At 43.0% G+C, this 24,687-nt stretch overlaps 1 protein-coding gene across 2 annotated transcripts in view; it reads left to right on the top strand.

The window, feature by feature from the left end:
* MRPS5 (mitochondrial ribosomal protein S5) overlaps positions 1–17,716 on the top strand; it is a 45,334-nt gene extending 27,618 nt beyond the window's left edge. For both annotated transcript variants that reach the window (XM_085856295.1, XM_085856297.1), the window contains exons 8-11: positions 1,693–1,750; positions 3,152–3,214; positions 16,681–16,817; positions 17,087–17,716. In XM_085856295.1, coding sequence (XP_085712421.1) covers positions 1,693–1,750; positions 3,152–3,214; positions 16,681–16,817; positions 17,087–17,311 — 483 coding nt within the window. In that variant the 3' untranslated portion in view covers positions 17,312–17,716. The remainder of the gene's footprint in view (positions 1–1,692; positions 1,751–3,151; positions 3,215–16,680; positions 16,818–17,086) is intronic.
* Positions 17,717–24,687: the final 6,971 nt, after the last annotated feature.

Here is a 24,687-nt window from a genome sequence, read left to right as displayed (position 1 = left end):
GTGGAGGTACGCGTTGTACGGAGTGCTGTTCTAGTAGATGTAATTCAGTGATGTTGGCCCATTTCCAAGCAGATGGAATATGACCGAGCGCAAATGACAGGGCAGCGAGAGCAGGTTTTTAGTTCACGTGAGTTGATGCCATCTGGTCCAGAAGCAGAGTCGGAGTCGTGGGTTGACAGAAACTTCTCGACCTTCTCAGGTGGAAAAGACACAATCTCGGAGCATTTTAGTACGACTGGGAAGGATGGGTACCGAGACTGAGGAGATGGGTACACAAGATTTGGAAGCAAACACTGAATTGAGGCATTCAGCCTTTTCACGGGCGGAGTAGGCTGTGGTGCCATTTTAAGAGAGGGAAGGGTTGGAAGGGGAGCACACACCAGAGACATTTAACCAGTTTACTGTGTCTAATGGGTATAAAGCTGTAAATATTGTGTGTAATGTTAAAAAGAACAGTATTTTGTCTTTTTAAGAATGAGAAGCAGAGCTTTGAAACTTCCCTTGGTTCATTTATGTAATGATGGGATTGGTAGTGGTTGTATTGCTCTTTTTGACTCATCATGAGATCAACAAAGTTTTGGTTTGACCTTTTCACTTCCTCACACTGTTGAGTATCTTTTTGTATAATGTGAAAGCATGTCAGAACATGGTACAAGTCGAACAGTATAATTATAGATGCTGTAAGCTTCAATTTAATGAGATAAAATAAATAAATAGAAATCAACAACCTTACAAGATTGTGGATGTATAAAATATTTGATTAAACAACAAAACTATACAGAGGTGTGCATATGGATCCCAGTGAGTGATATATCTTAATGATTGAAAAATGCAAGTCATTCAGAAGTCTTGTTACCGGGCGTAGTGGCGTGCGCCTGTAATCCGGCTACTCTGAGGCTTGGGTTGGAGGATCGCTTGAGGACGGGAGCTCTGCACTAGGCCACGCTATGAGAGGGTGTAGGGTAGCCCGGAATCATGGCGAAATCCAATCCTTATCCCTGTGTCGTAAGAGGCGACCAGGGTTGCGTCAGGAAGGGCATCCAGCGTAAAACCTATGCCAAATCAGTATGCGGATCATAACGGATGATCCGCTGTGGCGACCCCTAACGGGAGCAGCCGAAAGACGAACAACAATTCAGAAGTCTTGTGCTATTGATTACTTGTTAATGAGGGGGAAAATAGACGTGTGAGGCTTGGATGAAGTTTTTTGGGGGGGGCAGAGGAGTCTGTTCAGGGAGTGGATAATGATTCCACATTGTTAAAAGTCAAGTAGGTATGCTCATGAGCACTTAATGCACAAAACAAATATTTAAACTTTTTTATTCTTCTTCTTATTCTTCTTTTTAAGTTAACAAGACCTTTCGAAATTTGAAAATGGTATCATTGTTTCAACTGAAAGTATCCTTGCTAAATTCACACTGTAAGCAGAACATGTTGAAAATTTTGGTTGTCCCAATAACTTTCTTGTTTAATAAAATAATGTGCTTTAGGATTTTAACAACGAAATTATACTTAATAATTATGATTTGCTGGCGATGTCTTCAGTTGTAACTTCAACCAGAAACAAAAAATCAGCTCCTATCTGATCATAAAGCTACTTTGTCAGGTACCAAAACAACACTGAGATACTCTTTCCTGGTAGTGTTGTTATTGTTCATTTACCAGTTTTGATGCTGATTTGCTTTGTTACAGGCGAAGAATATGGCAATCAAGAGGTTGCAGTTTATCGAACGATACAATGACCATACTAGTAAGTATTATTGTGGATTGTGTACCTTCTTGTTACCTCCGCCACCGAAGGTGGATGCAGTTTATTTTTTTTCATCCCTCTTTGTCTGTTTGTTTCTGCTTGTCTGTCTTGAGCAGAATATCTCAAAAAGTTATGGACCGATTTGGACTAAACTTGGTGGCCAGTTTGGGTGTCTGGCAAGGACAAATTGATTTAGATTTTGATTAAGCTCTGGATGCAGATTCAGCCTATCAGTGGGATACAAAACGTAAACTGTTCACCCTGGCGGTGGTATGGACTCCACAGAGTTCCCGTTCTAGTATTTTTTTCAGCTTATCTGGAATTGGAATTGCAGATGACGTATTGTCATCGTGCACCATCCGTCTGTCTCCTATTTCGACTTCTCTGGCCAAACCTCTGGGCCGATCTGGCTGAAATTTGGTGGCAACGTTATGCTCATGACTGGTAACGGAGATTACAAAGCTCGTTCCGGTCACATGACTTTTAAGTAGGTCAAAATGGCAGACAGTAAATTCCTTCAAAAATCTTCTTCTCCAGACCCACCAGTCAGAATGCTACCAAATTTGAGTTAAAACATTAGGCCAGTTTAGGGATGTTAAATTGCAGAGGTCATGCCGATCACGTGACCGGAAGTGCGTCAAAATGCCGGTCCCGTAAGTTCCTTCAAAAATCTTCTCCAGACACATCAGTCAGAATGCTACCAAATTTGAGTTAAAATATTAGGCTCGGGCCTATTAAGCTACAGGTCCAGTGGTCCTATTTTTTTAATTTTTATTGTGTAACTATCAAGATCAACATTTTCTTGAAAGTCCTTGGCCTTTGGGAATTAGAGGGACTACCTGATGACTAACCATCCATGCTATGCCACTGATCACTCACTTCATGTCATGTAGACCATTCTGTGGAGGGAATTGCTGGCCCATCACCTGCATAGCGGAAGACTGGGTTTTGCAATCACTTCTGTGTGTCTGTCCGGGCCGTAACTTTTTACCATTTTTTTTTACCATTTGAGCTTTTGTTATCAAATTTTTAACAAAGCTTTATTATGAGAATATGGAGAACATAAATTAATAATGTTCATTATTATTATTATCATAATTATTCTTCAACCCTTTTTTGCCTTTTTTGCTCTATTATTTTTTTGCTCAGCAACCACTTGTCTGATTGACACAAAATTTTCAGGAATGGAGCGGAATCCCCCCCCCCAAATGGAGAATATTTTAATGATTGTGTTATCATAGGTTGTCATAGATCACTTGGATTTAACGCAAAAAATCAACGCATTATAATCTTTGAAACCGCTGATCGGAAAAATTTGGAATTTGTTCAACTTGCTTTTGTGCTGTTCACATTGTAATATTGATAGTTCTTGTAAGAAGTGCTGTTTTTGTGGTATGGCAGTTTATCATGACATTGTGACAACGTTCCATAAGACAACGATATCTATGAAGAAGAAAAACTACGGTAAAGCTTACATTCTTTTCATTGTACTTGTATATAGAGTGGTCCTTGTTTTTGAAGTTCATATTTTCAACACATACCCCCTCGTTTTGTTCCAAAACATAATGAAATGATTCACACCAATTTTATCCATATTGATTACCATTTAGGAGTTGCTCAATGAAGTTGAAGTTTTACGTCGTTGCTTCTATACTGTATTTGTTTTTGTCCTCTACGTCGATGTGTAGTACAAGTCGAATTGGCGAATTTCCCCATTTTTCATTCCTTCATTCATGAATAGGTCTATTCGGAGTACAAGACAAATCGAAATCGACGACTGGTAGTTAGCAAAACTGCCAGCCATTCAGAACAATAGTGTTATTTCCTCCCTGACACTCACAATAAATGCATCGCTGCTTACAGTACTTCCAGGGTCATGAATTTTAATGAGTTGTTTTATGCATATTACTATCCCCACACTTTTTTGGCGGGAGGGGAAAAAAAAACTGTAATCGGCTCCGTCTGTCCGTCCGTTCGTCATATTTTCTCCTTCTAAACGGTTGGGCAGAAATTCACCAAACTTTGTCATTATCTCCAAATGGCAAGCAGGTGCAAGAGCAGTATTGTTTTGGCCCCACCCCTTAGGGCAAGGTCAAAAGGTCAAATACCAAAAAATGCAATTGGGGGCACATTTTAGTACATTTTGAATGAAACTGTATCTGCAATCAACATTGGGGGATGCATGAAATATGGAACTAATCTTTTGGCTTTGACCCCCAGGTTCATACCCCAGGGGTTGGGGACCTATGGTCAAAACGGGGAACAATTGCAAAATTTGTTATTTGGTCATTCCTGGTGGAACTTTTTGCCATCTTTCAACTTTGCTTTTGGTGGGAAGCGTGAAGATTTGCAATGCCACGCCAGGTGACAGCACTGGCTTGGGTTTTAAATTGGATGTGCATCGTAATCTTCCTGTCAGTACTGTGCTTGCTAGCCATTGTACCGATTGGTTGTGTTTTGAAGCCGTACAATAATTTTGTTAAAATTATAAGTGTTGCAATCGTGTTCTGAATATGAACGACAAATTCATTGAACAGAGAATAGTCATCAAGTTTTTGGTAAAACTAAACGAACGTGGCACGACATTCTCGATAAGTTGAAGCTGGTATACAGAGAAGAGGCAAACTCCAGATCACGTGTTTTTGAGTGGGCCAAGAGGTTTGTGGAAGGGAGAATGGACATGAATGATGACACGCGGTCGGGACGCTGATCCATTGTCAAAACGGATGAGAATGTTGGTTCAATCTGACCAACGGCCAAAACTCCAATGAAAGGAACTCAACCAATGAGCTAAATGGCCGTTCAGACGACTTCAAGGGGTGGTTTGAAGCATGGCAATGATGTTGGCAAGAGCATTTACATTCTCAGGGAGATTACTTTGAAGGTGACCACGAAACATAATGGGTACATTTATTATAAACTTTTCTGTTGCTTTAATCCGGGAACTTTATTGTCGGACCTTGTATGTACTGTATGTACAAGAGCGGACCAAAATGATGTTCAACTTTTTATTTAATGACTTTTTTATTTTTGGTCAATTTTGTTTGTTTTTGTCGGATAATAATAAAAGTAGTTAAAGTTTGGTTTATTATTGTGGAAAAAAAAACAAACAATGCTTCAATAAGCAAGGAGCGATATCATTATTCAGTATAACAACATTCTATCATGCCATTGCATTCCACTGGCCCATGTGATTGGCTAAAATGGAATGGAGGAGTTATTGAAACCAATGTGAATTACAGGGTTTGGTTCCCCCAAGTTTCCATAAAAGAAAATATCTGCATAAAAGGAGAATCTTCAAGGAACTACTGCTGTTTAAATTTGTTACATTGGCCTCCGAAGGAGAGGGCCCAATCTTGAATATGTGTGAGACCAACCGTCTGTGAGCTGCAAGTCCTAGTATACTCATTTCCCCCTCCCTTTACGATTACCCAAACTCTTACCCCTCTCTTACCCAAACCTCATCTCCTTGCATTATGTTTGTTCGTTTTTTTTACTCCTATTACCTTGATCCTTCCTTTTTTCACCTTCTTTTTCTTCCAATAAAGTGCAGACACCTCCAAAAAGTATTATTGCACTGAGGGTTTGCATGAATACAAGCAGGACAGAAAAATCTGTTTTCTTGCTGGGCTATGCAAACCTTGGCTGGTATTTATTTGTGCCAACTTTAAACTTCTCACTGGTAGCACAAACCACAGCCTGAGAAAGAGACTACCAGAGACTGATGGTATCCGGGAAGAATGATCTCACAAGTGTCAGTCCTTGCTGTAGGTTAACGAAGCGTTGACTTGCCTCTTGCTGTAAAGGAAATATTGTCTTTACAATTTTACAGGATGCATAACAGGTTTTTATGGATGTGATGTAGTATTGTGACGTTTGAGAGTCTCCCACTGTTGTTTGATCATAGCAGACACACTCCCATGCTGCTGCCTTTAGTTGTTGGTCACAAACCGAGCTGCTCGTCTTTGCACCAAATCCACCTTGTCCATGTTCCGATGTGTATATGGGTCCCAGGCACAGCTGGCATACTCCACAATGGGTCTTACTTATACTTTGTAGCACAGGTTCTTTATGTGATGTGTGCAGATTCTTACAAAACATTGGAGAAAGCCCAAAGCATTGTGGCATTTGTTATGGAACTTGCATACTTGTTCCAGGAGAGGTCAGGAGATGGCTGCACTCCGAGATACCTGGCTGACATTGCCACCTCCAGCGGTTGAATGTCGACCTGGGCCCGGTTGCTCAAAGCATCGTTAAATTTAATGATCGATTAGGCTTAATCGATCATTAAATTCCTTAACGATAGATTAGCAAATGACAGGATTTAACAGGGTTGCTCAAAGATTAAGAGGGATTTAATCGATCGTTAAAGTTAACGATAGCTTTGAGCAACAGCATTAAACCCATCGTTAATTTAACGATGGGTTTAATCGACCGTTAGGCTAATGATAGGTTTAACGATGCTTTGAGCAACTGGGCCCTGGAAGACAAACTCGACTCGTTTCTGTCACCTGGTGACTTATAACTTGTTATTTATTTGGGCGGAACTGAATGAGCAATCTCATTTCCCATTTTTTCAGAGCATTAAGGTCTTGTTGGAGTGCCTTAGCATCGTCAATGTAGTTAAAACACTATATTCATGGCAGTTGTCAGCAAAAACACAAACTTTGGAGTCCTTGGATGTGCAATAAAAGATGTCGTTAATGGAAGCTGGGCTCCGAGGGCAGTAGCTTGAAATATGCCAGATATCACAGAAACCCTTTCTGAGGTGCAACATTAAAGGATTACCTGCTGTTTTCTGCCTTTCAAGAATGATGAAATCCATTGAAGGAGGTTTCCTTGGACACCATGGTGGTCGCTGATCAAGCTTGTGTAGTAAGTGATGAGGGGAGACGTCAAATGTTGTAGAGAGGTCAAGCAGAATCAGGCCTGTTTGAAGACCAGCATCAAGGTTGTGTGCAAGGTCATCTGTGGTATTTGGGATTCATGTGAGTGACCTTTTCTGAAGCCATGTTGAAGGTTGCATAGGACATTGCCTCTCAAGATGTTGTATGATAGAGCTATGGATGATGTGTTATAATATCTTGCAACAGATTAATGTGAGAGAAATGGGGCTGTAATTGCCTGGTTTGTTCCTATCTCATTTCTGGAAAGAAAATCTCATTTGTGAAACCAGTAAGGGACTAATAGGTACTCCAGGCTTGACAGAGTTTTTCGGCAGGGGCTGCTCGCAGCTGATGTTGATCACTGCAAAGCATTCGATTCAGTGAATCGGGATGCCCTCTAGAGGATTCTTCATCTTCGTGAGGTGCCACCAAGACCGATCAAGCTGATGTCTGAACTATACTCTGGTACTTAGTGCTGTGAGATGTGGTGCTACAATCTCCAACTTATTTCAAATTGTTACTGGAGTTTGTCAGGAGTGTGTACTGGCCCCCACACTTTTCAGCTCTTGTATGGACTGGATTCTGGGGAGGATGTCAGAGAGATCAAGCTGTGGTGCATCATTTAGGGAATGTCAAGATCTCTGACCTTGATTTCGCAGATGATGCAGTCATCTTTGCGGAGAATCTGGATATCATTTTGGGGGCCCTTGAGGTTCTGAATGAGGAATCGGAGCCGCTGGTATTATGGGTTTCCTGGGTCAAAACTAAGATCCAGGCTTTCAATGACATCTTGGATGCTGCTATCTTGTCTGTACCCGTTTGTGGCGAGGTTGTTGAGGTCACGGAGAGATTCACTTACTTGGCATTGATATTCATGTCTTTGCTAGCTGTGAGCCAGAGGTCAATGGACATCTTGGTTGGGCCTGGGGAGTGATGGATTCACTGGATCATGGGGTGTGGCCGCTGTTGGTACCTGTGCGGCAGGACGAAAGTCCGAGTCTTCAGATCCTTGGTTCTTCCATTCTTGCTCTATGGATGTGAGACTTGGACTCTGACCAGGGATCTGAGTTGGAGACTCAGTTCCTTTCATACCAGGTCTTTTTGGAGAATCCTTGGCTATCGCTGGTTGGACTTTGTGTCAAACGAGCGGTTTCTGAGAGAGACTCAAATGAGATTTGTTGCCTGCACAGTCCCTTGAGCATCAGCTGTGGTTCTATGGACATGTGGTTCGTTTTCCTGACACTGATCCTGCTCACCTGATTCTCTCGGTGAGGAAGACTCATGAGTGGAGGAGGCCAGTGGGCCAACCACATGCCTCGTGGTTGCAGAAGGTTGATCAGCATCTCAAGGGGATGGGAATGGGCCAGGCATCTTCCTGGTGGATTGCTTGATGGAGGCCCCTGGAGTACCGGCGGAAAGTGGACGCAGCGACACGCTGCACTGGCGCATGTTACCATATCTGAGATGACCTGACCTGACCTTTTCTTAAAAATGGGTGTTGTATTTGCTTCTTTCCATGCATCAGGCACAACACTACTACGAGCAATGCCTGGAAGTGGATAGTTAGCATCGGCCCCAGGTACTCTTCTTATGTCTTCAGCAGGCATGCATGTATCTCATTTGGCCCAAACGCTTTATGTTGGTTCAACTTTTTCAGGAGTTTGACAGCTACAATTGCATGTAACCTCTAAATTAGCCATGGTAGGATGGTCTTGATCACTAAGGCTAGGCAAGACCGTGGGTTGCTCGTCTTTATTAAAGACCTAGCTGTCTTGTCACATATCTTGCTGGATGTAAACTCCAGGAGCGCTTTGGGTTTGACTTCAGGTCAGGGCATATATTGTTGAAATTTCTGTATGCTCCTCCACAGGCTATCTGCATATATTTTTTTCTTTAACGAATTTTAACGAGACCAGAGTCGAGCCGTTCTCCTGCCATGCCAGGAACTAGCTTTGTTGTTGTCTAGCTTTGTTTCATTATTTATCCTCTTGAAGCTGTTTCACAATGACTACCCACATCTCATTTGTGTCAGTGTTGTCATAATTTGCAATATAGCCATCTAGCATGTCCTGTGCCGCTTGTTGGATGAAACCAATGTCGGCCTTTTCCCATAGATAGATTTTCCTTCTGGTTGGTTTATAATAGATGGCTTTGAAGTTTGTATTGATGAACACAATTTCATGATCACTGATGCTGGGTGTTGGTGGACACTTGTTTACACAAGAGGGCCAATTTAGTTATGAAGAGGAATAGGGTGTTATTTTCTCCTGTACCACATTGGACAATTCGCCCAAAATCACAGTCCATCATAACAGCCAATGGATGCTCATTTAGGGCTTGTGGGTGCTGGTGACCATTGATTGTAAAAAGAGACCAGTTGATGAATGGCAAGTTGAGGTCGTCACCCATCAATATTGATGAATTATTATGCTCGTTAATGAGACTAGCAGAGTACACGCCCTATGGGTGATCTTGTTCCAAGTACGCAACACGTTCTTCTGACGCATACCTTTATTTGGGTGGTGTATAGGCAACTGACAGCTCTGTATATGCCAAAATAAAATGGCCTGGGTTACTTGCACGAAGCAAAAACATACCTACTGCTTATAATTCAAAACACCTCACTGCACTGGAAAATGTGAGGACAGAAATACTGTACTGTAAATGATGAGACTTTTAATACCCTCCCCTCACCTGGAGGCAGTGCTGCATGATGCACATTTACATACAGAATTTGTGTCCCTCCCCCTTCTCCTGCCATGGCAGGAACTATCTTTGTTGTTGGCTCGCTGTTTGATTATCCTTTTGATGCTTGTTACCCAGGGCTGGGTACCCCCCCCCCCTCACCAGACCACAGACAAAGATAAAAACACCCCTATACATTAAATGGGGTCATGCTGATCCTACGTAGCAAGTCTGGATGTAATCAGCCCAGAACTGTTGTCGGAGTAGTGTGACAAACACCAGCCCGTGACTTATCGTGAGGATTCTGGGTTGCGCTGCAAAGTTTATCAATGTAGGCTTTATTTAGTTGGTCAATAAACACCCTATAATGATAGTCGCACTTATTGAACTTCACCTGAACAAACTGGGCTTCACAATTATCTGCGGTGTGGAGGAGTTTACCTTTCAATCCCTCTCCAATAACGAGTACAATGTCACCACAACTGTCTTCTCTGTCCTTCCTTAACACCTCAAGTCCAAGGTCAGATGGGAATATTTCACCATTAGTAACTTTGGCTGAACCACATTTCATTGAGAACAGTGAATTGCTTTGCAATACATGCTCCCCGACCGATGTGATATTTTCTCAGTCCAAAAAGGGCATAACTCTGAAAAAATTGACGAAACGCCCTGAGAATTAAATTTGTTCTGTAACTTGTCATATTAAAGGCATGTACTTTCAGTTGAAAGTTTCATGTTAAAGGGTTAGCCGATTAGATGTCGGTTAAAGTCCAGATGCAGATCCGGCCTATCGGTGAGATACAAAATGTAACCTGTTCAGCCTGGCGGAGGTATGCGCTCTACCGAGTGCTATTCAAGTAGTCCATCGATCAACAGTCCAGTTATGGATACTTTGACAGTTTCTCAGAAGAACTTCAGCATTTGGGGATGTTGTTGCATTTGGCGGACCGATCGTGCTTTGCAATGGGTCACGATCAGCACTTGCGTTCATATTCTGTGAATCCTAATCTGGGTCATTGTCAATAGTTATGGATCCGAAAAAGCTTGACAAGAGCTTCAAGACCACAACCAGTGCAGTACTGGGAGATGCCAGGCTTGCAAAGGTAGGAGTAAACAGACGTGCTCCTAGATACACTCTTTATGGCACCAACAGTCAGTCTGAGCAAGCAACAGTTCATGTCTTCAATCTCACTTCTTTACTACAGATGCCACATGGGTATGTGGGTTTGTATGGCATTTTCAATTAGGTTTTCACCATGGCCTACATGTCAACATGATGATTGTCATAAGTGTCCACAAAGGTGTCTACACCTGCAATATCAGATTTTTTTTTAAAGACCTCAAGACAAAGTCTTGGTTCGAAAATTACAATTTTGCAGAGAAAGCGACAGCCTAAAAACTACATCCAAATCCAGCTTTATTTGGTTTCCATGTTCATTTGGGATTCACTCGTCATGATTTGACATGAAATGGCAGAGAAAATTTATTCTTGCTCGGCAGAACGTTAAATAAAACTTTCTCTCCGTGAATCCGCCATAGATTTTGGTCCCTTAGCCTCCTGCATGAAACCCAGGCCCAAGGCCTACATCACTCAGTTCCTGCCCAACTTGGACTGATGATTACTAAGGCCTAGGTCACATTTGCCACGGTGGCCGTGGGGTCTCCAAAATCTGCGGCCACTAGCAATTCTACAGCGGCCACAGTATTTCCACGGTCACACAATGTAGCAGTCACATATGTTTTTATTTTTCGGGTAGCCGCACGGCGTGTTTATAAATTGTGGAGACCGAAAATGTGGGGGTGCCGTACGGTCTTTGATTTGATGTCGCACGGTGACCTTAGGGCGTCTCTGTGGCAGAAATATAATTTTCAAGGCAGACACAAGGTGCCCGCAAGGCGACCGCAGGGGGGCCTAAGGCGAACGTGCGGCCAGACGGACGGTAACGATTGGGTATATATACCAGTCCTTTTTTTTACTGAAATAAAAATATACCAGTATATATATATATATATATATATATATATATATATATATATATATATATATATATATATATATATATATATATATATATATATATATATATATATATATATATATATATATATATATATATAACTGAATATGCTATAACTATAATATACCGTGGTGCCCCAGAATCCGAATGGCCAAGCTGTTTGAACAAATTGGAATCCGAACAATTTTTTCGAGAAAGTTTGGCCCAAAAAACCCAATATATTTTAAAAAACCGAACACAACGTAGTGTTCATGTTTGTTCACGTGTCTCCCCCACCTGTTTGAGCCGCATCTTCGCGCTTTGTTCATTCAGTTTGTCGGTGGAAGTACTCAGTCACATTTGCTCTACGGCGAGGATAAGGCGGCCGTACGCCCTCTGAATTGACAGAAACGTGCGGCGGCCGCAGAGAAACTGAGGTGGCCTTCTGGTGGCCCTACGCCGTTTGGCTATATTTTACAGGCCGTATGGGCGCTGTGGAATTATAACTGCGGAGTTATAACTTTTTTCATTTCTACACTCGCCGTAGCAATTCGACAAAGCCAAGCTATGACGTCGATGTGTTCCACGTCGACCGTACGTAGGGCGTACGGTGGGCTTGCGTTTTCCGTGCGGCTTCCGGAAGCTCTTCTTAATGAAAAATGAATTTTCCCAACCCCCCAAAAATTACGGCACCCCCACGTTTTCGGTCTCCACAATTTATAAACACGCCGTGTGGCTACCCGAAAAATAAAAACATGTGTGACTGCCACATTGTGTGACCGTGGAAATACTGCGGTCGCTTTATAATTGCGAGTGTCCGTACATTTTGTAGACCCTCCGGCCACCGAACCAAATGTGACTTAGGCCTTACCTCGTGTTTTCACCTTCATTTTTTTTTAATCCACTTGTGTTTTAATTATAATTAACAAAAAAAGCAATCCGATCACGTGGTGTGACGGACTGTCGGGCAAGGATTGAATTTCACAGCAAAACCGGTTGTAATTTTTAATATCCATGATTACGTCAGCCCGATGCGTTTGATGAAAGTGATTGTGGTTCTGGGGGCATCATGTTTGATGAGTTGCCCTGGGGGCAGCGCTCTCGCAGAGTGCGCGAGCGATCGAAACCCAGGCCGGAGCTCGAGCTTGTGTGGGCCTTTGGATGTGGCGATTGTACCAGTTTACATACAATACACCGCCACCGAAGGTCATTTACTCATCCTATTTACCTTAAACGTGGGGAATTTCAGTTTAAAGTGTCTTGAAAGTGGGTTTTCTTTGGGTCCACGAACAGATTAATTCACTTTCCATTATTTCTTATTGGGAAAATAGTTTTGGAATCCGAACTTTTTGCAATCCGAACAGCCTCCTGGAACGAATTAAATTCGGATTCTGGGGGCACCACTATGTATAGGCAAACACCTATACTCCGATGTCTGGCGGTAGCACACGGTCGACACAGACTGCCACGGAGGCCGTACATAGGTGCACGGCGGGCGTAGGGGCACCGTGCGTCGACCTTGCGTTGCCCACAGGTAGTCACACAGACCGCAAGGCCACCGTACGGCGACCGTGTAAATAGTGCGGCCACCGTAAATTTTTGGGGGTTGAGAAAATGCATTTTTCATTGAGAAGAGCTTACGGCAGCCGCACGAATAACGCAAGCCCTATGTATGGTCAACGTGGAATACATCTACGTCATAGCTTGGCTTGTCTAATTGCTACGGCGAGCGTAGAAATGAAAAAAAGTTATAACTCCGCGATTTCATTCCACGGCGACCCTACGGCCTGTAAAATATAGCCAAATGGCATAGGGCCACCCTAAGGCCACCTCATTTTCTCTGTGGCCGCCGCACGTTTCTGTCAATTCAGAGGGCGTACGGCCGCCTTATCCTCCCCGTTGAGCAAATGTGACTGAGGCCTAAATAATATAAGCTCAAAGTATTGGCCCCTGGACCGGCTATTTTTTTCAAAGCTGTTGAAGCTCGTGTAATTGCATACCTGCCAACCTTTTTGGAATGAAAATCGTTAGATTTTTGCGCGACATTGTCGCGCGTCGCTAGGGGGGTCCGGGGGCATGCCCCCCCGGAACATTTTGGAAAAAATGGTGCACTCTCCTGCATTTTAGACCACTTTATAGCCTCAATAAAATCAACTATTTACCACAGCAAAATCTGGCCGACTTGTCAAATTTATTATGTGCAACAAGTAACAGCTTCCAAAATAATTACACTGGCACATCAATACATGACATTTTTGAAACAAGTCACAAAAATGGCAAACTAGTGCATTTTCCTGCATTTAGACCACACAATTTCCTCAATAAAAACTACATATTTACCACAGAATCAGATGCATGACACAAGTGTACTGTATGTAGCCACTTCAAAAATGATTACACTGATATTTCACTGTGTATCTTCAAACGAACTACATGTATACATGTGCCATGTATATAGGTGTGCAGTTCATGCCAGTCACTCTGATGTTCTGCAGTTCATGTTTTATAACCAGTGATTCAGTGCACTCATGACCCAAGTTTATACAATAATGTACAAAAATAAATGTGAGCACAGTAATACAGTCCACTGATAATTTACAATGTGACCTTACAACATCAAAATGTGTAAAGTTCACTGGGACTGTGGGACTCATTCTGTAAACGTCCAGAGCTTCACTAATTATTGAGTGCCTGGAAGGTGGCAGATTTAGCTGTTTTCAGGAGCTCCTCTGATGGTTTCCAGTGACAACAAGTGCAGCCATCTTTCTTAAAGATATTGATCTTGGCTGCCAATAGCCCACACAGTGTGTTGCGGATACCATAGTCCTGCACAGCTCACAGAACGCGTGCTTCGTACCTTTCCGCGATGCCTTGATCCACGAATGTTCTTTTGTCCAGTCGTCCTTGAAAACATTGTCGTACCGCAAAGGTGGCTTTTTCTTTTCAGGCGTGTCCATTGTGATTGTTGTGAAAGCATCCACGTGAAAAATGGCTTTGTTGTTGTCCACCCGACCGTGTGACGCTAGCGACACCAGGCGGTTACGCGCTTCTGCTATCACTAAACTAAGGGTGGATAATCAGATTTAACGATAGCAGACGCGTGTAACGGTGTAAACGCGCGCATAGACGACGGAAAAACGTAAACTACAAGGTACTGTACAGTATGGTATTCTGTAACTCGGATAAAAAAAAATTTTCCCCTGAATTTTAAAAACTGGTCGATGAAGCAAGTAAAATCGGTAGGGTTGGCAGGAAGGTAATTGATTCACCTGCGAGCAGTCTTGGATCCTGCTCAAACCTTTTATTTGATTGGCCTGTTAAACGTGACGAGTGTTCAAACGGCTTGTCTGGTAGAGTTCCCTCACTCTGTAACATCAGCAAACCAATGGTGTCGTCCAACTTGGGTGGGATTTTGGAGACGCTTGCCTTTGAGATTGAGGCTTTGACCCACAGGTAGACAACTATTTTTCTGCAGATCCATGTTTTCACATTTCTCATGATATGTGTATATATATATATATATATATATATATATATATATATATATATATATTTCTTCTTCTTCTTTCGGCTGCTCCCGTGAGGGGTCGCCACAGCGGATCATCCGTATGATCCGCATAGTGATTTGGCACATGTTTTACGCCGGATGCCCTTCCTGACGCAACCCTGGTCGCCTCTTACGATACAGGGATAAGGTACACCTATTTTAACCAGGGTATACACCGGCCCAGTATACTGGTACTCATTTCACCGACCTCGGAAGGATGACAGGCTGAGTCAACCCCCTGGTGTATTAATTCAGTGGCCCAACGGGGCTTGAACTCAGGACCTCTTGGATCCCAAGCCGCTGCCCTAACCACTGCGCCAACACCAGGCTATATATATATATATATATATATATATATATATATATATATATATATGTATGTATATATATGTATGTATATATATATATGTATGTATATATATGTATATATGTATATATATGTATATATATGTATATATATATATATGTGTGTATATATATATATATATATGTATATATATATATATATGTATATATATATATATATATATATATATATATATATATATATATATGTATATATATATATATATACTTGTGCGGGCCCCTAAGTGCGTGCCAATATGTGCAGCTTCGTTCCTTCACTCTCTTAAACGACGACTGGATTGGGGCATTGTTTCAATTAGATCGGACCAACCGTATCATAAATGGCCATAACTTGGGAAACACCTGGGAAACATACTCAGGTCCCCAGCGTCAATTGTGACGTCATATCAAACGAAGAAGAAGAATTGTGACGGTACTCTCTCTCCCCGCCTTCTCTCCCCCCCTTCTCTCTCCCCCCTCTCTCACCCCTAGTCTCGCCCCTCCTCTCTCCTTTCTCTCTCTCTCGCCCCCTTCTCTCTCTCCCCCTCCCTCTCCTCCCCCTCTCCTCCCCCTCTCCTGCCCCCTCTCTCTGCCCCCTCTCTCGCCCCTCTCCTCTCTCCCCCCCTCCTCTGTAAATGTATTCACAAATGTCTACCAAACACAACAATTAACTCAAACCGAGGGAAAAAACAGCTTTCAAACACTTGGGAAACAGCTGAAACGGATGAAGAACAATATCAAACCTTGAAAAGGCACATACTCAGGTCCCCAGCGTCGATTGTGACGTCATACCAAACGAAGAAGAAGAATTGTGACGTCAATCGTGCAAAAAAAAAAACAATAAATAAATAAACATAAATTGTGACGTCATTCGTGATGTCATAGTACCGTGTCCTGTCATTGATTGACAGACGTTATTGGTTGACAGACAATATATGTCGTTATTGGTTCACAGACATTGGTCATTTTATCACGTTATTCTTTTTATTACTGCCAATTATTGCGCTATCATTATTATTGTTATTATTAATATGCTGTTATCATTATTCTGAGATATCTTTGGGAAAAATGGCATGATAAGGTGGAACGACACTTCAGCTGCGATATATATACACCTTTCCAACACTGAAAAAAGCAATAAAAATGGCCGTAACTTGGGAACCGCTCGTCTGATTGATATCAAACCTTGAAAAGGCACATCCGCGGGTCCCCAACAATATTCCTGGCAAGTTTCAATCAGATCGGACTGGTGGTTGTCGAGAAACGGCGGTCGCAGACAGACACATTCATACAGACACACACAGATTGCTGGAATTATATATATATATATATATATATATATATATATATATATATATATATATATATATATATATATATATATATATATATTGTTTTTTTTTTTAAAGAGAAAAACCTATCTCGGATAATGTGCAGTTGTGATTTGGTTTGTCTTTTATTGGGTTGCAGGTTATGGGCTGCATTGTCATCGAGCCATCATTACGATATGTAAACTGATCGGTATCAGGGATCTGTACGCGAAAGTGGTTGGTTCAACTACCCTCATCAACGTTGCAAAGGCATTTTTTCGTGGTCTACAGCAACAGGTAGGAAGAAGAATTTTGCTTTCATGTACCATATGTGCATGTTTATCGATGTCGTTCCCCATGGGCACCATTATCAATGATGCTCTCACACTCACATAATGGAAGGAAGCATCCTTTTGGTTTTGAATCTCTAAGCGTGGGTGTTCATTTAATTCCAACAATTTTGTGAATTGAAGAAAGTGTAATATTCTTTTCTGAGTTTATTTTCGACCTGAAACATCTTAAAATGGCATTTGGTCATGAACCTTGGGTGCATGTGGGCTGCTCAGGAGACTCACCAAATGCTTGCTGACCACAAGGGCCTCCACGTGGTGGAGATGCGCAAGGAGTGCGGCCCATTGCCTATTTTGGTGGCTAGCCCAACGGGGCCTCTGTCGGAGGATCCAGAGCCAGAAGAGTTGGTATCCAGTCGTCCGCTGCTCTGGCATGAAGTGAAAGCTGCTCACAAACTCGGTCCCTCAACTTGGTCCAAATTGAAACGTACACCATTTTAGCATGGTCTTCTTGAGAGCTTATCCACAATTGTCTGGTATAACTACGAGCGCATGAAGATTATTTGATGGAACGTTAAAAAAATATGATTTCTCAGTCGATGTCCTATGCTGGTGTGTCCATCTTGTCTAACTTTTCCATGCCGTTCATGTAATTTCATTTCAAAGCTCTTCCGAGTCTTTATTCATTGTAAAATTTAAAATATTGCTGAACATTCGGAGGCCTTTTGGGAGTTACGGAAGTGAACGTACTGTTGACTTGAATGACTAGTTTTTGCCATTATTGAATTGTCACATCTGCACTTCTGACAAGGTTATGATTTTACCCATCCCCCACCCCCAACGCTCCAGTTTTATCATGTCGATGTGCGATGACGAGTTGCTTATTAAAAAGTTCTTCTTTCTAAATGTTCCAATGTGAATAACTTTCCTCCTTCATTGCATGTTCTCTGATTTATTTATCAACATTCATTTCAAGTATTCTTTTAGAAAATTTTTTTGCTGGCAAAATATATTCATTCATTTCCCATGTGTGAATGTTTATCCCCATGCTTTTTGGGGGGGAAAAAAGGGGGGGGGGATTTTTTTGTATTTTTTTTTGTTTACATTGGCGAGGCTCATATGAGAGCAAAACAATGCACAACAAGGGGGGCAGGAGACGGGTGGGAGAGGGAAGGACAAAACAGTGGGGGAACAGAGATATGAGATCTGTGGAAGGGAGAGGGATGGGGTGGGGAACACTGGGTAAACAAGATGGACATTACAGTGACTTTCATGACCTTACACGACAGGGAACTTTCGGGAAGGAAAGCAGGGAATTTGAAGGAGGTGGGTTTGGGATGGATTAACGGAAGTAGAAAAGATCGTGGTTTTTGGAAGGGGGACGATAATAGATGGTGGTGAACAACTGTTTTGAAGACCTGGAGGGAAGAATGGGATTGAACACATTGTGGGAGTTTATTCCAAAGGCAGTAAAAAGAGGAATGAAAGAGTGAAGGTGAGCAGTGATTTGTGATTTTGGTAGTTTTACCAGAAGGGGGTTGCTGGTGGACCTTGAGTACCCTGTGGAAATATGGGGGAGGGGCATATCACAAACAGAGCGGAGGGGAGGGACACATCGCAGACTGGTGGGGGTGGGGGGGGCGAGACCGGAGAGAAGATGGTTGAAGACAGACAGACCACCGAATTGCCTGCTGTGAGAGAGTGAGAGGCCCAAAGACAGCCTCACTGTGGGAGATAGCAATGATCCTAAATGCCTTGGTTTCCACAGCGTGAAGGTGAGAGGCAGGAGCACCAGCCCAGAGGGGAGAGTACTCCATTAGGCTGCGGATGAAAGTTTTGTGTGTGGTCAGGAGCTCAGGTGAGCTGAGGAAAGACTGCACGACAGAGGATTCCCAGTCGGCGACTGGCTTTGGAGGCCACGTTGGAAATGTGGCTTTCCCAGGAAAGATCATGGCAGACAGTGAAGACTGTAAAAGACAGTAAAATCGCTTATTTAAAGATAGTTAAGGTATAATACCACACAGTAAAGTAACTTATTTGGAGATAGTTAAGGTATCAATCGCTTATTTGGAGATAGTTAAGGTATAGCACCACACAGTAAAATCGCTTATTTGGAGATGGTTAACGTATAATACCACAGAGTAAAATCGCTTATTTGGAGATAGTTGAGGTATAGCACCACACAGTATATCGCTTATTTGGAGATAGTTAAGGTATAATACCACACAGAAAAGTAATTTATTTGGACATAGTTAAGGTATAATACCACACAGTAAAATCGCTTATTTGGACATAGTTAAGGTACACACAGTAAAATCGCTTATTTGGACATAGTTAAGGTACACACAGTAAAATCGCTTATCTGTAGATGGTTAAGGTATAGTACCACACAGTAAAATCGCTTATCTGTAGATAGTTAAGGTATAGTACCACACAGTAAAATCGCTTATTTGGAGATAGTTAAGGTATAATACCACACAGTCAAGTAATTTATTTCGAGATAGTTAAGGTATAATACCACACAGTAAAGTAACTTATTTGGAGATAGTTAAGGAATTAAGACCGAACAGCAAGCACCAAGGATTCTCCGAAGAGACCTGGTACCAAAGGAATTAAGTCTCCGTCTCAGATACTTTGGTCAGAGTCCAAGTCTCGGAAGCACCAATGACCTGAAGACTCGGACTTTTGTCTTCCCGTACAGGTACTGGCAGCACCACGCCTCATTATCCATGACTCCCTAGGCCCGACCCAGATATCTGTTGACCTCTTGACTCAGCCAGCAGACATGAATATCACTGCCAAGGTAAGTGAATCTCTCCATAACCTCAACATCCTCACCACAAACAGGTACAGACAAGACAGCAGCATCCAAGATGTCATTGAAAGCCTGGATCTTAGTTTTGACCCAGGAAACCTGTAATCCCAGCGGCTCTGACTCCTCATTCAGCACCTTGAGGACCCCAAAAAGGATATCCAGAGTCTCCACAAACATGACTTCATCATCTGCGAAATCAACGTCAGAGATCTTCACATACCTAAACGATGCATTGTTTGGTGTCGTACAACACAGGAAAATCCTTCATTTGGAGCTCGTTAAGGTATAGCACAACATAGTAAAATCCCTTATTACTCTGTGTCTAATCAATGGGGGAACCATTCCCAAACATTCACGGAAAAATGGGGGAGAAGTTTTTCAAAAGGGTGGTGGCGAGTTCTCGTATCGGACAAGAAAGTCGAGACTGTTCGCGGCCCAATGACACACACCAAAGAAATAATAAATGTGTTGCCTGCATGGGGAAAAACAAGTGAATGGACCCGAGGTGTATCCCTGTGCAGTCCATCTCCAAAACAATTACATCACACGTTTGGCACTATGTCGCGCAGCATCGCTCTCCCGTTTGATTGTTTATTTATGGAGTAAAAGAGGACGTCGTTGGAAACACCTGTTCGAGGTCCCACTCGCTGTTTCTTCTCACTTCATAACACTCACATTCCAGCTGTTTCTCGTCCCGTTGACCCAAAGACAGTTTACTTTATTACAGGATTTGATGAGAGCATTTCAAGATGAAAAACATTTTAAAAAACGTCATTTTAATTCCCTTTAAACGGCCTCAACAGCTCGTAAAAGGATGTTTCCTCGAACACAAATAAATATTTTAATATCTCGAACCTCCTCTAACCGCGTTCCTTCCCCCAAAATCAAACAACCACCCGTTCCCACGTTAATATTGTGGTTTTAGAAGACGGTACACCTCTCGGAATGAGCGTGTTCACGTTTACATGAACGGGTCATAGTCTTCGAGTAAATTAAATAACGCTCACAATGTGAAAGGAGGCGTGGCTTCGGAATATCCCGGCATGCTTCGCGCCTCCAACCTTGTTCACAATGGGAGAGGAGGCGTGGCTTCCCAATATCCCGGCATGCTTCGCGCCTCCAACCTTGTTCACAATGGGAGAGGAGGCGTGGCTTCCCAATATCCCGGCATGCTTCGCGCCTCAAACCTTGTTCACAATGGGAGAGGAGGCGTGGCTTCGGAATATCCCGGCATGCTTCGCGCCTCCAACCTTGTTCACAATGGGAGAGGAGGCGTGGCTTCCCAATATCCCGGCATGCTTCGCGCCTCCAACCTTGTTCACAATGGGAGAGGAGGCGTGGCTTCGGAATATCCCGGCATGCTTCGCGCCTCCAACCTTGTTCCGTTTCTGGGGTTTTTTTTTTCGTATTTATCGTCGATTCTGGGACTGCACTTGTAAAACATCATGGTTTTCTCTAACAAGCAGTTTTTTTTAATCCTTAACCATTGTGGTGATGTCCGCTGAGTAAACTACTGTCGACGTCGTGTCCGTGTTGCTGGTTGATGAGGTAAACCGTGTGGAGTGTCTGAAGGAAATGTAGAGAGACTTTATACATCGAATACTACACTATCTTGTGGTTCTGCATTGCCTTATGGGTAATGTGACGTAACCTCAAGATTAAAGGATGGAAAGCAAAACAACAAGCAAAACATGGTGGCTTCAATCTCCAGCGAGGTGACTCAGGATAAGCCTGAAGACCCCAGAGAGAGACAGGTGACCGAGGATTGCCTGATTCATGATACAATTAAATATGGCCACATGGTTTGTGTGGTGAATTGAAGGTCGTGACGTGTGATCACATGTTGCACGGCTCGAGCACGGAATAGCTAAAGCTGAGGTTCCGCTCGGTCGGGGGCGATTGTCCCAGGGGCATTGTCGTTTATGTCGGCGGTTCACTTGGTGCTCGTTGAATGGTGAGAATTGAGAGTATATCGGACTCCGTGCTTATACTGATTTATTTTGCGGTGATTAGTTGCACGTGTGTACCTTACTGCTTATGTACTCCTTGCTGCACCTGTATCCCCTGGTGTGCCCGTAGAAGCGGCTTCAATCAAATGGAATAAAGCCTAAACTCTGAAGGTTCTTCTCTCGTTTTCATTTCAATTTATTCCATTTGGTTTTCTCGGCTCTCTCAACCAACGATGGACAAGATCTACAAACCAGAGAGGTTCGACGCAGACCTAAACGCGACTGACTCAGAAATGAAATGGTCGCATTGGTTCCGTTCCTTCTCACACTATCTGACCATCATCGAAGAGGGAGCCGACAAATTGGCCGCCCTTGTGAATCATGTCTCGCCCGGCGTATACAGGCTCTTCTCGGAGTGTGACACCTACGATGCAGCGATCGACGTGCTGCAGGCGCTCTACGTGAAGCGCAAGAACGAGGTATACATACGACATCTTCTCAACACACGCAAGCAAGCAGCCGGGGAGACAATCGATCAGTTCCTGCAAGCTCTGAAACAGTTGGGAAAAGACGGCAGCTTCCGGGCCGTAAACGCCGAGGAACACCGAAATGAAGCGACCCGGGAGGCATTTATCCAAGGACTCAGGTCAGCCCACATACGGCAACGCTTACTAGAGAAAGCGCAACCCACTCTTGAAAAGGTAGTCGACCAGGCTCGAGCGATGGATACGGCTCAGCAGCAATCTGAGTCATTTGAGACACCGATGCTGCTAATGAACGCTGCTACGGTGGAAACTCAAGGAACCCCACAGACACAGACACAGCCTGACACAGAGGATGGAGAAAAACCAGAGGAGTCGGATACCCAGACCTCGTCAAACTCCTCAGCAACTGCTCCGGTTGGTAAATGATTCTTTTGTGAGTACAAAAGACACCTCCGCCACAAATGCCCGCCAGAGATGCCACATGCATGAATTGCGACAAGAAAGGGCATTATGCCAGGGTATGTAAATCTACTCGAAGGAGAAATAAACCCACTTCTGCGGCTCTCTACTCACAAAAGAAACTAACTGCAGCCTCACCGGGGAATCTATCCAAGGCTATCATCAACGTACGAATTAACGGGCATATGGCTGAGGCACTGATTGATACCGGTAGCTCTGAAGGTTTCGTCAACAGCTCGCTAGTGAAGGGCAGGAAATGGAAGATCCACCCGACAGACAATACGGTATGCATGGCCGCCACATCACTACAGTGCCGCGTACGAGGGTACTGCAATGTTGAATTGGACGTAAAAGGGTACACGCATCGGGATGTAAGGGTACTGGTGCTTCGTGATTTATGCGCAGACGTAATTCTGGGTCATAATGTCCTCAAGCAGCACACGAGCGTCGAAATACCCTTTGGAGGAAGCAAACCTCGTCTAATTTTAAATGCTTTGACCACCGCAGAGGTAACGTCCCCCCAGCTGTTTGCTAACTTGTCGCCGGTCTGTAAACCGATAGCGATCAAATCGCGGCGATATACCACTGCTGATATGAACTTCATCACTTCAGAGACCAAGCAATTACTGGAAGAAGGAATTATAGAACCGAGCGATTCGCCATGGCGCGCACAGGTGTTGGTCACCGCCAATCAGAATCATAAGAAACGAATGGTTGTCGATTATTCCCAAACGGTCAATCGTTTCACCCAACTCGATGCCTACCCTTTGCCGTGCATAGACGAGATGGTCGAACGCGTGGCCAATTATAAGATATTCAGCACCATCGATTTGCGAAGCGCCTATCATCAAATTGCCATCCGAGAGGAAGACAAACCTTACACCGCGTTCCAGGCAGGTAGACGCCTCTACCAATTCAGGAGGATTCCGTTCGGTGTCACGAATGGAGTAGCTTGCTTCCAACGAGTTATGGACGACATCATCTCAGATGAAAACCTCAAAGACACTTTTGTTTACGTGGACAATGTCACAGTGTGCGGTAGGGATCAGGGGGAACATGACATGAATCTGGACAGATTCTTGAGCATTGCAAGAAAATATAATCTGACCCTCAACTACGAGAAATGCGTATTCTCGGCAAGGTCAATTGACCTTCTCGGCTACACAATAGCCGACGGCACGATTAAGCCTGATCCTGAACGATTGCGCCCGCTCCGTGAGCTACCACCACCTCAGGACCTGCAGACAATGCGCCGGGTGATCGGCATGTTCGCTTACTATGCAAGATGGATTTCCCAATACTCCGAGAAAATACATCCCCTAGTGCATTGCAAAAACTTCCCACCAGATGCCGCTGTTGTAAAAGCTTTCCACAACCTCAAGGATGATATCAGTAATTCCGTGGTATTATCGATCGATAGCTCGGTGCCCTTCGTGGTGGAAACAGATGCTTCTGATCATGCGATAGCTGCTACGCTTAATCAGTCTGGGCGACCCGTCGCGTTAGTAGGGTAAGAATACTGATTCTGGCTCACTTTTCCCCATGTAAATGAATGGGGGATTTTCAGCGATTTATATTTTTTTTCCCTAAAAATAAATCCCCTTTTTATCCCAAGGTATATTTATTTGTCTCCCCTTTTTAACTTGGAGGTTGAACCTCATTGAATTGAACACCTGGGGGTTGAACAGCTCACTCATTGAACCTATAAAGATTTGTTCATTCTCAAATTCCTTCAATAGTTTAATTTTCTTTGCACAATAATCCCCATCTAAAATATTGACAAACAAAACATTTGAATCTTTATATTTTTTAAGATACCCCTTTTGTGCCATTACGAAATGATAAACTTCTCTTAATGCTCTTGTTTGACCACCTCCTGAGCCACATATCATTTTGAGATTATAGTAAATTGTTTTTTCATTGTTCAATTGATAACCATCAAAGTTTTCAGTCCATTCAAGGATATTCATTTTTTCTTTACATCCTCTAACTTACTAGTTTTTAAATTAATTAAACTTATTTGTTTTATTTACCTTTGTTTTAGTTATTTTTTCAATAAGACTTATTTGATATTTTTCACATTCATTATGTTTTCCATTTATATACCAAGACTGAGATTTTCTCCACTCTTTAGTTTGATTAATACTTGGTTTAACCATTTATATATTG

The sequence above is a fragment of the Eptatretus burgeri genome, chromosome 15 (assembly GCF_056783735.1).
Source record: "Eptatretus burgeri isolate ZD-2024b chromosome 15, Ebu_testis_v1, whole genome shotgun sequence".
In the NCBI taxonomy this organism is placed as follows: domain Eukaryota; kingdom Metazoa; phylum Chordata; class Myxini; order Myxiniformes; family Myxinidae; genus Eptatretus; species Eptatretus burgeri.
This window is presented reverse-complemented; position numbering and strand designations above follow the sequence as displayed.